Genomic DNA, 15,578 nt, shown 5'->3' with positions numbered 1-15,578 from the left:
CGGCTCCTGTCAATGACAGGGTGGGCACGGTTGGCTGACTCTCGCTCGGCTAATGCTCGGCTTCCGCTCGGCTCTCGTTCGGCTCTGGCACAGAGTGTGCTTAATTTTTGTTGGATTTTAATTCTATTTTTATGATATCCTGTTAGTATCAGTGCAAATGGCCGATGAAATCGTAGCCGTCTAGGATTTTTGCCAGAAAATGCCAGAAAATCCTAGCCGGCTACGATTTCATCGGCCATTTGCACTGATACTAACAGGACAGCATAAAAATAGAAATAAAATTCAACTAAAATTGAGCCTCTGTGCCAGAGCCGAACGAGAGCCGAGCGGAAGCCGAGCGAGAGTCAGCCAACCGAGCCCACCCTGTCATCGGCAGGAGCCGAAGTGTGATCCGAAGTACCGTTGAAGCCGAAGTACCCCGAAGTGAAATGAAAATGTGTTTTTTAATTAAAATAATTTTTCATCACACAACAATTATTTTTTTGAAAGTTTCATAAAATTCCAAAATTCCATGAAAAAAACTTCCTCAAAGCTCACAACGCCCCCTGACGGAGTTTTTATTGGCGAACCCGGCGAATAAAATTGTCAAAACAAAAACATAAATGGCGCCCGAAAATTTCTTTCTCCGCCGAAAGTAATTTATTTTCCGTGTTTGTGAATTATTTGTAAAGGTGTTTTGCACGAATTTCGTACAAATGCCGACATTGTAAGTTGTACCCCAAAATGCACATTAAACAGGTGAGTTAAAGTTGCTGAATTACACGGAAAATCGGGAAAGAAATTCTCCCTTTTGGGTTGAGGTTATGTTATGAGACGCCCAAAATAAATTTGTTTTATTTTCGGTATTTTCCAGGTTATTATACAAGGATTCAAGAGCTATCGCGAAACAACAATTGTTGAGCCCTTCGACAAGAGGCACAATGTAGTCGTGGGTCGTAATGGGTCCGGGAAGAGTAATTTCTTCTACGGTGAGTCCGGAAAGGATGTTTTGAAGAGTTTGTGATTAATTGTTTTTTTCGGCTTCTTGCAGCGATCCAATTTGTTTTGAGCGATGAATTTACCCATCTACGTCCGGAGCAGCGACAGGCGCTCCTTCACGAGGGCACTGGGGCTCGCGTAATGTCCGCATATGTTGAGATTATTTTTGACAATTCCGACAATCGCGTTCCGGTAAGTTTCCAATAAGAACATCTCTTAAAAATGAGAATCTTATGGGAATTTTTGTTTTTTAGATTGACAAGGAAGAGATCTGCCTGAGACGCGTCATTGGAGCAAAGAAAGATCAGTATTTCTTGAATAAGAAAGTCGTTCCACGGACTGAAGTTGTAAATCTGCTGGAATCTGCAGGCTTCTCCAATTCCAATCCGTATTACATTGTGAAACAAGGCAAGATCAATGAAATGGCCACAGCTGCTGATGCACAGAGGCTTAAATTGCTTCGAGAAGTTGCCGGGACGAGGGTTTACGATGAGCGCAAGGAGGAATCAATGAACATTCTGAGAGAGACTGAGGGGAAAGTGGAGAAGATCACGGAATTTCTCACGACAATTGAAGATCGACTGAAGACCCTGGAGGAGGAGAAGGAAGAACTGAAGGAGTACCAGAAGTGGGATAAAGCCCGAAGGACACTCGAGTATATAATCTACGAGACAGAGCTGAAGGATACGAAGAAGCAGCTTGAGGATTTGGAGCAGCAGCGTCGATCGTCGGGGGATAAGCAGAAGCAACTGCTGCAGGAAGTGCAAAAGGCACAGGAGAAGATTAAGGGGATCCAGAAGAATCTCAAGGATGCCAAGAAGGAGGTAACTGCAGCAAAGGAGGATCGATCGGTACTCTCAGCAGAGCAGCAGCAGCTTCTGCGGGAGAAAACAAAGCTCGATTTGACGATCAATGATCTGACGGATGAGGTGCAGGGAGATAATAAATCCAAGGAGCGAGCAGAGCAGGAACTTGAACGGCTCAAAGTGACAATTTCTGAGAAGGAGAAGGAGCTCGAGGATGTGAGGCCACGCTATGAAGCTATGCGTAGGAAGGAAGAAGAATATTCCCGGGAGCTTGCTCTGAAGGAGCAAAAGCGCAAGGAGTTGTACGCAAAACAGGGCAGAGGATCTCAGTTCTCTTCACGCGATGAGCGCGACAAATGGATTCAGAATGAGCTGAAGTCCCTCAATAAGCAGATAAAGGATAAGATTTCGCATCAAAACAAGTTGACGGAGGATCTCAAGCGTGACGCAACAAAGCAGAAGGAACTGGAGAAGAAGATTGAGGATCACGGGCAGGAAGTTGAGCAGCTGCGGCAGCAAATTGATGAGCACAACAAGCATTTCTATGAGTTGAAGAAGAAGAAGGATCACTACCAAGCTGCGAGGAATGAGCTGTGGCGCAAGGAGACACAAATCACACAGACGCTCTCGTCGCACAAGGAAGAGCTCGCAAAGGCCGATCAGGCACTACGTTCAATGGCGGGGAAGCCAATTCTCAACGGGCGGGACTCAGTGAGGAAGGTCCTGGATAGCTTCAAGCAGCGTGGTGGGCATTTTGCGGACATTGCAAACTCCTACTATGGGCCCGTAATAGAAAACTTCAATTGCGACAAGACAATCTATACTGCAGTTGAAGTAACAGCCGGGAATCGTCTCTTCCATCACATTGTGGAGTCTGATCGTGTTGGCACGCAGATTCTCAAGGAGATGAATAAACAAAAACTCCCCGGAGAGGTGACTTTCATGCCCCTCAATCGTCTCCAAGCCAAAATTCACGACTACCCCGATGATCCGGACTCAATTCCCATGATAAGTAAGCTGAAGTACGAGGAGCAGTACGACAAGGCTCTACGCTACATCTTCGGGAAGATTCTCATCTGCCGTAATCTCGAGAGGGCAACTGAGCTGGCCAAGAGTACGGGGCTTGATTGTGTGACCCTCGAAGGGGATCAAGCTTCATCCAAGGGATGCCTAACAGGTGGCTACTTCAATACATCCCGTTCCCGGTTGGAGATGCAGAAGAAACGGAGTGAGTACATGGAGTACATTCGTGACAATGAGGAGGAACTCGCCACGCTGTGTGCTGAGTTAAAACAAACTGAGAGCAGCATCAATAGCGTCGTGTCGGAGATGCAGAAGACCGAAACGAAGCAGGGAAAGAGCAAGGATATCTTTGACAAAGTTCAAGCGGATATTCGACTAATGAAGGAGGAATTGACGCGCATTGAACGCTTCCGGAATCCCAAAGAGCGTTCCCTGGCACAGTGCAAGGCCAATTTGGAGGCGATGAACAGCACAAAGGAGGGGCTGGAGAGCGAGCTACATCAGGAATTGATGGCACAGCTCTCGACGCAGGATCAACGTGAAGTGGATCAGCTGAATGATGACATTCGACGTTTAAATCAGGAGAATAAGGAAGCCTTCAGTGCTCGTATGACGCTCGAAGTGACAAAGAATAAACTGGAGAATTTGCTGACAAATAACTTGTTCCGGCGACGTGATGAGCTTGTTCAGGCACTGCAGGAGATCTCAGTGGAGGATCGCAAGCGTCAGCTCAACAATTGTCGCAATGAGTTGGGAGCAACGGATAAGAGGATCAATAAAGTCAACAAGGATCTCGAGAATATGGATAAGAGGTGAGTGAAGATTTTAGCTGTGTTTCTTTCAGACACAGCTTTTGTGTACCGAGCAAAATCGAAAGTCTTCAGATCGGGCCCAAACTTGGGATGAGCACGAATTACGGTCAAGCCGTTTAGTCAATATGGCCGCCACAATTTTTCATCGAAAATCGACAATAACTCGAAAACGGCTCTACCGATTTCGATCAACTCGGGCTCAAATGAAAGCTCTCAACAAACCCAGAACTCTCTAAAACATTCGAACTTTCAAAAGTGACCGCTAGGGGGCCAAAAATCAAAAACAAAATTTTCGATGAGTTCTCGATGAATATCTCGAAAACACCATTATCGATTTGCTTCATTTTTTGATATATTATAGCCTACTATAACATCTATTTATAAAAAAAAATTTAAAAATTTATGTCGCCATTTTGAAAATATTGAGTTTTAACTTTGACATGTCATATCTCGGGTTCTACAGGTCCGATTTTGATCAACTCAAGTGCAAATGAAAGGTTTCGTGAAGCCCTACAAATGTCTAGAATATTGCAACTTAGAGAAATGACCGCGAGAGGCGCTAAAGTCAGAATCAAAATTTTCGAAAATTTCGAACTCGAATATCTCGAAAACGCAATTATCGATTTACTTCACATTTTAATATGTTATAGTTGAGGTTAAAGCCTTTCCAACGATAGCTCAAAATCGAAAATCTATGGAGCCGTTCTTGAGATATGGCGTTTTAAAGATTTCTTGGGGGATGACTTTTCAACTCTTCCCGACTTTGCGCGTATTTATTCCTTCAATCCTTCATTGTTCCACAGAGTCCAAGATGCAGTGAAGTTGCAGAAATCCATGCAGAAGGAACTCGAGGCGTACACATTGATGGAGAAGGAGGCCCAAGAAAAGATTGACGATGACTCAAAACGCCTCGAGAAGTGGACGGCAAAGGAGAATCTTTTGCATCAGAAGATTGAGGATGCAACCGAGAAGATTGCCAGCTTGGGAGCTCTCCCACAGGCTGATCCCGCCTATACGAGGATGTCCCTCAAGAGCGTAAGTTTTCCAAGCAAAAAACAACCTTTCTACGGAGGCCAGATTTTCAAAGAGTTCTTGCCTTGCAGCTTTTCCGGGAACTTGAGAAAGCCAATCAGCATTTGAAGAAGTACAATCATGTGAATAAGAAGGCTCTCGATCAATTTTTGAGCTTCTCAGAGCAAAAGGAGAAGCTGTGCAAGCGCAAAGAGGAGTTGGATATTGGAGATCAGAAAATTCGTGAATTGATGCAGAATTTGGAGATGCGCAAAGTTGAGGCGATTCAGTTCACTTTCACGCAGGTGGCGCAGAATTTTACAAAGGTCTTCAAGAAGTTGGTGCCACAGGGTTCGGGGAATCTTGTCTTGATCACCAAGGACAGAGATCGCGAGAGTATTGATCCGGGAGTGGCGACGTCGGATGCTTTTACGGGAATCGGAATAAGGGTATCATTCACGGGAGCTGATGCAGAAATGCGTGAAATGAATCAATTGAGCGGTGGGCAGAAGTCTCTCGTAGCCTTGGCGCTCATCTTTTCCATTCAGAAATGCGATCCTGCTCCATTCTATCTATTTGATGAAATTGATCAGGTTAGAACTCATTTTTAGGAAAAGATTTTTCCTTCAGAAATTCATTGAATGTTTTGTCCGTTAAAGGCCCTTGATGCACAACATCGTAAAGCCGTCGCTGATATGATCCACGAATTGAGTAGCAAAGCTCAATTTATTACAACAACTTTCCGGCCGGAATTGCTGGAGAACGCCCACAAATTCTACGGTGTTAAATTCCGCAACAAGGTGAGTCACATTGAGTGCGTTCTAAAGGAAGAAGCAAGAGATTTCGTCGAAGACGATCAAACACACGGCTAAGCAGCTGCTTAATTTTAATGAATATCCCACTCCTATACTAACTTTCATTGTGTCCCCTTCGGAAAAATAATTAAATCTTGGTCTTTTATGTGAAAAAAAAACAAATCTTTTCTTCATCACAACGTTTTTTTTATTTAGAAATTTAGCATTTTTACAGCAAAATAGATTAAAACTTAGGGCGGAATTCACAACTAAGTATGGCTTAGTTTCCTAAGACTGGCTTTAGTTTCTTTTAGGTTCTTAAAGCCAAATTTGAAGATAAATCGAAATCGGGACTAACCTGATCGTAAAAAATTAAACGCCTAACGTCAAAAACTAAGACTTAGCTTAAAAACATAGTCCGGTTTAAGATAACTTAAACCTGAGATAAAAATAAGTCGGGTCAAGTTAAAAAAAAAATGAAAATTTATCCTAAAATCACGATCCAGATTTTGTCACGGTCGGACCATGCTAAAGTTTAAGCACAGTCTAAAACAATTAGGCCTGGCCTTAAAAACTTAAACCTGACCTAAAACACTTAAACCTACATTAAACAATTTAGGCCTAGCTTAAAGACAGCCTTGGAGGAGTGTCCTAGATCAGACCAAGGCTGGAGACAAGCCTTAGCGCCGGTTAAGTAAATAAGTAATTAAAGACAGCCTGGTTTAGGAAAATTTGAACCGTGAATAAATCAAAACTTTGACATTTATTTAAGAATTAAGCCTGACCTAAGAAATTTAAGCCAAACTTAGTAGAGAATTCTACCATCTGTCTATTCACGCCTAGTATTTAGTAACGAGTGCAAAAGGTAAAAAGGTGTTTAAGAGAAGGTTTTAAAACTTTCTTTTTAACAATATGTGGATTTACAATTCGCATTAAATATAACGCCTAAAAAACACGATTTACAATTAAAATTTCCTAACGGATCGTCCTTAAATGCCTAACAACTATGCGAAAAGGAAGTTCCAGGAGTCACACACACACGCTGTCTATTTTATTAAATCCATTGCGTAGGCACTATTCCAGTCACGATCGAATAGAGCCGCAAGGCTGAGTCTCAAATTCTCACTCTCTGTCCCATTTGGATGGCCATGTTCGGGGTCCATCATGACAAAGCCAATGCCAGCGGTGTCTGTGAAGTAGTCCCCGGACCAATTGCTCGTCCCCACGAAGGCAACATTATCCGTTACCATGTATTTGTTGTGATTGACCCGCGCAAAGGGGATCTTAGCCTGGTCATCGGATGTGGGCACCACGAAGCGCTTGATTTGAATATCAATATTTTGATATGTGTTGGAGATGGCTTCGAGAGAGCGGAGGAAGTAGTCTTCAGCAGGGCGGGAGTTGCTCCACCACGATATTAGCAGTTTCACAGAAACTTTATTCTCAATTGCAGCCTTTCGCAGAGCATTGTCGATATCAGGCCAGAAACTAGAAAGAATTTAAGAGGATTCGTCTGGTTAAGGTTATTGTGGACAGTTTGAAGCTGTTTTTAAGCAGATTCTGTTTCTACAAGTAAAAATCCTATTAGATTGGCCGGTTTTTGTTTAGGAACTGAAACATACATGAACAGAATTAGAACTATGTGAACTAGACTTTTTCTGTGCTCAATTAAATAAACTTCGTTGAGACTAATTGAATAGTAAATTGGATCAAGTTTATATGAATCAGAAGTCGTTTTAGATGGATGAGAAATAATAACAATCATAATCAGTCAAGTTTGTTAAGTACTCATGCTAATTTAATTCTTATAACTAAACATTTTTTTTAAAAATATGGATTAGTTTATGCACTTTTATCTGGCTTTGGACTAACCTGTCATGATAAGTTCAGATAGCAAGCTGCTAAGTCTTGTTAACAAAAGTTCTGATAATTGGTGAAGTTCACTACTAATCCAATTTCAGTTTATTAAGTCGGACTTAGTTTTCTAAATCTTAGGCACAAGTTTTTTAAGCTAGGCATGTTTTGTAGACCAGACTTAACTTTTTAAAAGTCAAGCTTTAAAGTTTTAACATTAAGCATGACTTAATTAGAGCTGAACTCAAAACGGCTAAGAATTAACAACTTTGGTTAGCAAGGTCAGTATAAATCATCCAAAACTGTATTTAGCTTCGATTTAGCCTGACCTAACCTTAAAACCTTTAAAGCCTGACCTTTAAAAAAACTTAGGCGCGGCCTAAAATCCGAAAGTCTAGTGTAAAAGAATTGAAGCTAGCTTAAGAATAATGAACCAAATAGAACTTTTTAATAAATTTCATTAATATTCGATTTATTTCTGCTCATGTAGGCTAATTTTCAGTACTCAGATGAGAGTCTTCGTTAACAAGAATTTAGCTTCAGAGTTTGAAAATAATTGCTCCTAATCATGAACCAGTTTAATAAGATTCAAAGAAGCTAAGCTGTAAGCATAATAGGAATCATAATTTTATAAGTTCATAGAAAAGCATAGAAAAGTTTATGTAACGAGTAATCATCCTTTACCCTTCCTGAATAAGTTTTAAATAAACAGACTTCAATTGTAAATAACCTCTATAAATAAACTTCCTCAAACAAACATACATAATTTATATAGCATAGGAAGGAGTCTAAAAGTAAAATGCAATAAAGAATAAAATGCGCTAAAAGAGTACAACAACACAGCAATGATCCTTGCAATCATTTCAATATAAAACCGAGACTTGAGGCAATATTTGCAATTGTTAGAAGAACAATTTCAAAGGGTATGGGAAATTGTCTATTTGGACTCGTCCCACCCATTCCAGTTTTCCATATTCATTGACAAACTGTCTGACTTGGTGCAGGAATGATTTATGTACAGTGCATAAAACATTTTTGCACGCTTCTACTGCAAGACAATTTGTTGATTTTATGAAAAGTCCTTGATGGGAGTCGCATTGAGGTGGTGTAAAAGAGAAAAATTGCTGCAAAAGCATGAAGAAAAGAAAAAACTTACTGAATTTTTGGCGTGTAAATCGTGAGCGGGAAGTAATCCATAACGGCGATATGGATAAACTTTTCAGCATGTGCGATTACTTTAACAATGGCATCAATGTCCTCCTCACGACCCGCAGGACTCATTGGGGGTGGTGAACTCTGTGGAGTGGGAGGGTGGAAATTAGTGGCAGATGTTTTTGGAAATATTTCACAGGCTTTTACCGAAAGAAAAATATTTGAGCTAAATTGAGAATTGTTGAAATTCACGCGAAGCGGCGTGTTGAAGTTGTATTTTGTGCCATACGAATCTGGCCATTTGTCGGGTATTTGCGCACTATCCTCCCCCATGTCCCAGTAAACATTGAAGATTTTCCCCACATCCGCTGCTAGGCACGAGCAATTCGTCACGAGGACACCCAATTCCTTCACCTGCGTCACAAAATGTGAGTATTAAATGCGTGCTAAATGCACTTTGTGCGGTTTCCTGGTGCCAAATACCTGTGTCAAGGATCTCCAATCCATATTCGCACTACCCAAATATAGGTGCTGTCTATCAACTACCCAGAGTTTCGTGTGAAGCACCCCACCGCCAAGAAGTCGTGGAAAATTCACAGAACGTACCTGAAAATGAGAAATTAGCATTTTGAAGCTTAGAAAACGTTTTCTTTGTAACGTGGGATTCTTTGTTGGTTATTGAGGAAGTCTGAAATAATTTGTCCAGCGGTTTTCTCAGTCAGGTAATGTTGCTTGAAGTTGGCAATAATTTTCTGATCTAGTGGTTGGATTATAGAAGTTGTATTAGCTGGTAGGAAAATTAATTTAATAAAATTATTGTGTTTCTTGAACTTCGATTCATCCGGAAGCGTCGATAAATTTTTCGCTTTTTTTCGGATGAACCGAAGTTTAAGAAAAACAATATTACATATAACGTCGGAAAAGAAGATTTATAAAGTTAAATTCTCCATCGAAAATATTTTGGATTTCCGGATCGTGTCCAGGGGCATTGTCCATCAGGAGAAGAACCTTCTTGGGCAATTGTTTTATTTTGAGGTATTCTTTTACCGTAGGGGCAAAAAACTTCTTGATCCACATCCTGAATATTTCTTTAGTTACCCATGCGGTGGCATTATTGCAATAATGACCAGGGAGTTCTTCTAGAGACACTCCCATTTTCTCTGCGTCTCTAAATATGCTCTTGGTTTCTTGCTTTTTCCGACAAGAAGGGGTTTTTAAGTAACCCTAATCGGTGTTGAACAGCGTAAGATACATTTTTCTTGCACAATGCACAATCTCTGTCTCAATATAGCAAGTCAACCCCTTCTTTGAGTTTTTCAATAGGTATTAGTTAATTACGTTCGCAAACAACATGATACCATTCTCATAACCGAATCAATGGGTCCTATTCAGCGATCAAGAAACCCTTGAAATTCGCTTAAAAACTTAAAATTTCAATACATATTTCCAAGATTTCAAAGGTTTCTAGGTCGCTGAGTAGGGCCCAGTAGGTAAAATCGGTAAAATATGGATAGCACGCGTAGCAGATAAAGATAAACTTTTACCAATTATGCGAATAAAAAAATGTGTTTGACTATAAAATCGAACTAATTGATCGGATAACAGTTCGAGTAAACTTTCATGTTGATTTAATTTAATTTAACTGATTTTCCCAAACCGTCGTTTTTGTAATGTGGCTGAAAAATAGACACTCTACAACACAACCCCATTGGAGCCTTCAATTGATGAAGTTTTCTGATTTTTATTTCTGATTAATACAAAATGATTTTGAAAAACTTGCGTGCTTAACGACTGCTTGATTTTGACAAGCCAATTTCCCAGAATATCTGGCCAGTAAGTCTGTCTTATAGCGTTAACGATTTCATCAGGACTAGACCCTATATACGGCGACTACAAAACGATAATCGAAAGAAATACTGACTGACTGCTAAAATCGGCGACTAGGTTAGGTCTTTTGGTTCTTAAATATTTTGCTTAAAAGTCTTATAAACAAGGATATAATAAAAAAAAGAATTAAAAACATACTTGGGCAGCTCCTCGCTTGATGAGGATCTCCGTATCGATGTTGGGTTGTGCCTGAGTTGGAGCACTCTGTGCTATGCGAACACTTATGTTCCTCTTGGTGCCCGCAAGAAGGAGCTGCTGGAAGATCTGATCACCCTGCCAGGAAGAAGTGTGGTTAACAACATCGGCACTCCGTAGTGTCCAGTAGAAGCTGGCAATATCAATGGATTTGGTGGCTAATGCTAAGAGAGTCTGCCATGCCTCGAAGGTACTCCCGAATGCCACACTACCCGCTGGATATGTAAGACCTTCGGGGATGCTCTCCACCAGTTGAATACTGCAATTTGAAAACAATATGCTGTGTAGGTGGAAAGCTGGCGACAAAACATAAGGTCATCGGATGTGACAATAAATAGCTCCATTTTGTGTCCTCAACCACATTTCCCATGAGAAATAAACGACAAAAAACAACCACCCTGTCCCGCCAAATGGCATTCAACACGCGATTATGTCGTCCACGACTTTTCCGGTTGCAGGACAATGCGATTTTATATTTTCTCTCCCATGTCTCCTGTGGACAAAAGGATGAGAATTACCCTAAAGGGGGTGAATTGCACTCTGGGGGCGGATAAATTACCATAATACACCACATGGTGGTTCTTTTTTATGTGGCGGAATAATAAAGCAATTGGAATGAATTGCTTTTACATCAAGTTTTGGGTAACAAAACAAGAAGATGAGAATTGTGATAGGAAAGGATTGATCTTTTAACGGAAAATTGCCATCAATATCCTTGATATGAATTAATTTTTTGTATCGCGGAAAAGCTTTTGTAAGAATAAAATTATCAAAATCGAATATTTGAAGCTTTCAAAAAATTATTTGAGAAAAATTAATTCTTAAACTTCTTTTCTATATTTTTGCATACTGTTGCGTAGCAATGTTTCTTTCCAGGCATTTTGCAAATTTTCCTTCTTGCCATTAGATTTTAATAAATTTTTAAAAAATAAAAAAGAATGAAATAATAAAATTATTTATTTGTTTAATTCATTTTTATCAGTTTATTTTAACTGAATTAAATTAAGCCTTAATATTTTATTTTGTAAAAACTTATTTCTTCTTCTTCTTCTGCACTTTAAATTGTACGGCTGTTGGATTCCTTCCGGATCCATATAGCCAAAAACTTATTTAAGGGGGGTCTCTTGGGAAATCTGTTAGAATTTACACATTTTTAATGTTGTCATTTTTTGGGGTTTTTCTTAAACTTGGATATCCGATGATGGTTACATTTGTAGCCTAGTTATTGAAGTGTAAGAAAATCACTTTTCGCCATTTTAGGTGCGACGCCATCTTGTGATTTTCCGACTTTTTTGCAGAACTGCCCTAAAACACAAAGGTAGGTTTTTCTCAGGATCTACTGGATGGATTTTGATGGGGTAAAAAGCAAATGAAAGAGGAAATACCAATGCAGATTTTGATGTATCAGAATTTTGAGTTTTCATTCTGGGGCTGAGAAAAGTGGAAAAACGTCAAAAATATCTGAAAAAAGTCACATTTTTCCACTTTTCTCAGCCCCAGAATGGAAATTCAAAATTCTGGTACATCAAAATCTGCATGGGTATGTCTTCTTTCATTTGCTTTTTACCCCATCAAAATCCATCCAGTAGATCCTGAGAAAAACCTACCTTTGTGTTTTGAGAAAAATCTCAAGATGGCGTCGCATATAAGATGGCGGAAAGTGATTTTCTTACTCTTTAATGATAAGTCTTTAAATGTCACCAACACTTGAAAACCGAGTTTAAGTAAAACCCCAAGAAAAATTAAAATATTTAATTTCACCAGCTCTCAAAAGAGACCCCCCTTAAATCCGATATTACCGCCAGACTTAAGCAAAAAAGAACTTTTTTTTAATTTTGTTTAAACTAGAATTAACGGAGATTTAAAATTAATTGATTAAATCAAAAAGTATAGTATTTTTTTCTTAAAAAATGATCTTAAATCCTAAAGAAATAATTAACTTCATTTTCAAAAAAAATATCTTAAAAATAATTAAATTGGGGAACAAAGAATTTTTGCTTACTTGCAGCTATCTTGGCAGAGAAAAGTTGAGTCATTGAGGCGATTGGCCGATTTCTCATTGGAGTGATCGAGCAATGGCAGCAATACGACGAGAACGATTAGAATAAGAATCACAGAGATTGGGATGCAGGAAGGCTTGCACCAGGCATTGTGGCCCCATATGGGACCCTGTTGCTCCCGCAGCATCTCACTGTGCTGATCCCACAGCTCAAAGTCGTCATCTCCCTGTGCTGTGTTTGTGTTGCTCTCTAGCACCGTCTGCAAAAAAACAAAGCACACCGAAAAATACAATTTTACTAAAAACCCGGAAGATCAGGGCTGAATGTTTGATTTTTTTTACGCTCTTCTTGTCGTTGTCGTCAGCGTCAAAGACGTTGATCTGTAGCTTCATCTCGAAGATCGCGTAAAAAAATAAAAATATTGTGCACGAAGTAAATAAATATCGCAAGCTGGGCTTTGTGACACGTTATCTTATATGCTATGCTATGATTTATTTTTAAAGCACTTTTGGACACACAAACAACAGCCCACAACTCAAAATTTCCTCCCTAACTGATAGCGTGATTGCGTTCAAATGTGTCGCGGGGCTTCCATGGTTGATCAATGTGCACACCCGTGGACGACACGACGCCGAGTGGCGTCTAAAATTGTGGGAAAATTAGGTGTTTAAAAGTCGTGGTGCGGCGTCGCAGTGGACAAGCGGACACACGAGTCTCCATGGAGAGTCTACACAGCAGAGAAACTAGCAAGGCTAGCAAGCATGCGAGTATGTTGTATGTTGAAAGTGGCGCGCAAAATACAATCAGCACGTGGAAAAACTCCACATATGAATTATTTATGCAACCGACAAGCAGAAGAAACTGTATAATAGAGACATTTTCTTCACAAAAACAACACATATTAACATTCAAAGTTCCTGCTTACAGGGAGCCTGGCAAGGACATTAAAAGGAAACAAATTAACAACAGGATATCTCATTTTTTTTTAGTTAGTAAGCAAATCTTAAGGAAAAAAATTCTTATATCACTTACAAATGAACATACTGAGCAATTTAGGAGACATCCCATTATCGCGCAGTGTGGATGACTAAAAATCACGACCTGCTAATTGATCTTGCACTTGAGGGTGACACTACAACCACCTCTTGGAGTATCTCATAGCACCGTCTTTATGTCTTTCTCACACGTTAGATTCCGACTTGTAAATAAGACGCCACACACCACGTCTTTTCCATGCCCCTTTGTGGGGGTGAGTCAATGAGGAAGGTACTCTGCATAACTCACTAAATTGTATGTACAAAATGTGATGTGAGGGGTGGGATATAGCTTGTATTTTTCCACCCTCAACACAATTTCATGCTCTAACTATAGGGGGTGTGTATAACTTATGATTGACTTTTATTTGCTTACGAAAGCTTCTGGTTTTGGCTCTTTCTGGTCTCTAAATTAGCTCCATAAAGTCTATTGTTATTGAAATGATTTAATGAAATTTAATATTTTGTTGCGTAGAAATTTTATTATAAAAAAGGTGATTCAATCATTTTTGAAGCTTTCATTGATTAACTTTATTCTTTCTTTTTATCCAAAAACTTAACATGTAATAGAGATTGAATCAATAAACTCCTATGCTACTGATTGATACACTTTTATCTATAAAAATGCTCTCACGTTGAAGGATCTCGAAAGCCCTCAATTACTCCTCCACGATTTTTCAATTAGATTTTTTTGGATTCCAAAAAATTGAATAACAATTCCTATAATTTCTAGAGCACCCATTAAAACCTACGTTTCAGTAGGAACATAACACAAGTTGACATTTTTGTAATTAAGAAACTTTAAGAAACTATATCCAACATGCAATGAATAATAATTCAGTCAACATGACGCAGTTAAACTTTATACTTTTTCTTGTGAATTATGACATAATTACGCTGAAAAATCTACTTTTACTCCCCAATATCGTAGTGAAATTTCGTAAAAAAAACTTTTGTCGCAACTTTAGGTATATTATTAAATAATTAATTAATTCATGATTCGTAATTTTACTTAATATTGTTCTTAATGAGCTTACAGATTTTTTTTTATTCAAAATCATTCAAATAAATAGAATTTATTACAACTTGTATTTACAAAGACTTAGATCCTTTTTTTTAAATTAACTATTCATTTTTAGTAAATGTCTAAAAGAGCTCTATCCAATTTTTTCCCTTTAATAAAATTTAAGACGAATAATTGCTAACAAAATTTTAGGTCGTATTTTGCGCCCAAGAAATCATTAAAATCTTTTCAATTTCAGATTTTATTTGAAATAAATTACAAAGACCCTTACTTGATTTCCAAATTTATATATTGTTTACATATTTTCTTCCAAATAAAATTTTAACTCTAATTTGATTAAAATTTAAAAAGATTCTAGCTGAATTTTTAAAAGAATTCAAGCTGAAAGATTAAGAAATAGATTTTTTAACTAACATGCATTTTCCTTGGAATTTTTTTTTCATCTACTCGCTTCAGTAAAAAACTGATTCTTAAAAAAAATTAACGGCCAAAAAACCGCTGATATTTTTCCCCAATTTTTGGAAAATTCTTTTGATCACTTTTCGTTGAATTTCCAGTTTTTTTGTCATTAAAAAAATTTTATTCTTTATTTGATTCCTTGATGACCACGCAGATTAATCATGATAGATAATGACAAATTACCTATCAAACAATAATGAAAATTCATCACTCTTCGGCAAAATTACTTTGTAAAATTCAATTTCAATCAAATAGATGTTCAAATAAAGCTTTATGTGATTCATACAGCTTTACACACCCCCTTTGCCACTACTATTGCACTCTAATCAATCAATATACTACACATTAACTATACCTCGTCTATTTATTTCCATATTGTTTGCAGGCCTATCAATATTGAATTTCACACACAGCTAACAAATGGTGCGTATACGATGAAATGCGTTCACTTTTTGTAGGGGGTGGGTTTATCAATTTGTTTCACGGGGGGAGGTGTTCAAATTGAAAAAATACGCGTTTTTTTTAAAGTTTTCTATAGATTTTCTTTTG

At 38.6% G+C, this 15,578-nt stretch overlaps 2 protein-coding genes across 3 annotated transcripts in view; one reads left to right on the top strand and one right to left on the bottom strand.

Moving 5' to 3' along the window:
- Positions 1-570: 570 nt before the first annotated feature.
- On the top strand, positions 571-5,607 carry LOC129791110 (structural maintenance of chromosomes protein 3). Its single transcript, XM_055829059.1, has 7 exons — positions 571-738; positions 854-968; positions 1,031-1,170; positions 1,233-3,619; positions 4,423-4,654; positions 4,723-5,223; positions 5,290-5,607. The coding sequence occupies exons 1-7, from the start codon at positions 724-726 to the stop codon at positions 5,500-5,502; spliced, it is 3,603 nt and encodes a 1,200-aa protein (XP_055685034.1). The 5' UTR covers positions 571-723; the 3' UTR covers positions 5,503-5,607.
- Positions 5,608-5,609: 2 nt separating this feature from the next.
- Positions 5,610-15,578, bottom strand: part of LOC129791111 (5'-3' exonuclease PLD3-like) — a 13,170-nt gene continuing 3,201 nt past the window's right edge. The window contains exons 1-7 of one of the 2 annotated variants that reach the window (XM_055829061.1): positions 12,854-13,264; positions 12,515-12,771; positions 10,456-10,771; positions 8,914-9,036; positions 8,638-8,844; positions 8,435-8,574; positions 5,610-6,912 (exon numbers count right to left, since the gene is read on the bottom strand). In XM_055829061.1, coding sequence (XP_055685036.1) covers positions 6,471-6,912; positions 8,435-8,574; positions 8,638-8,844; positions 8,914-9,036; positions 10,456-10,771; positions 12,515-12,771; positions 12,854-12,904 — 1,536 coding nt within the window. In that variant the 5' untranslated portion in view covers positions 12,905-13,264 and the 3' untranslated portion in view covers positions 5,610-6,470. Of the gene's footprint in view, positions 6,913-8,434; positions 8,575-8,637; positions 8,845-8,913; positions 9,037-10,455; positions 10,772-12,514; positions 12,772-12,853; positions 13,265-15,578 lie in introns of those variants that run through there. The other variant, XM_055829060.1, reaches the window with a different exon arrangement.

This window comes from Lutzomyia longipalpis, chromosome 2, assembly GCF_024334085.1.
Source record: "Lutzomyia longipalpis isolate SR_M1_2022 chromosome 2, ASM2433408v1".
Taxonomy (NCBI): Eukaryota; Metazoa; Arthropoda; class Insecta; order Diptera; family Psychodidae; genus Lutzomyia; species Lutzomyia longipalpis.
Note: the sequence above shows the minus strand (reverse complement) of the source record. Positions and strands in the feature narration are given on the sequence as shown.

Excerpts from the sequence above, each read along its gene's own strand:
- LOC129791110 (XM_055829059.1), top strand. Across the intron at positions 969-1,030 it reads GAAGAGTAATTTCTTCTACG|CGATCCAATTTGTTTTGAGC; the intron begins GTGAGTCCGGAA and ends GGCTTCTTGCAG. Across the intron at positions 1,171-1,232 it reads ATTCCGACAATCGCGTTCCG|ATTGACAAGGAAGAGATCTG; the intron begins GTAAGTTTCCAA and ends TTTGTTTTTTAG.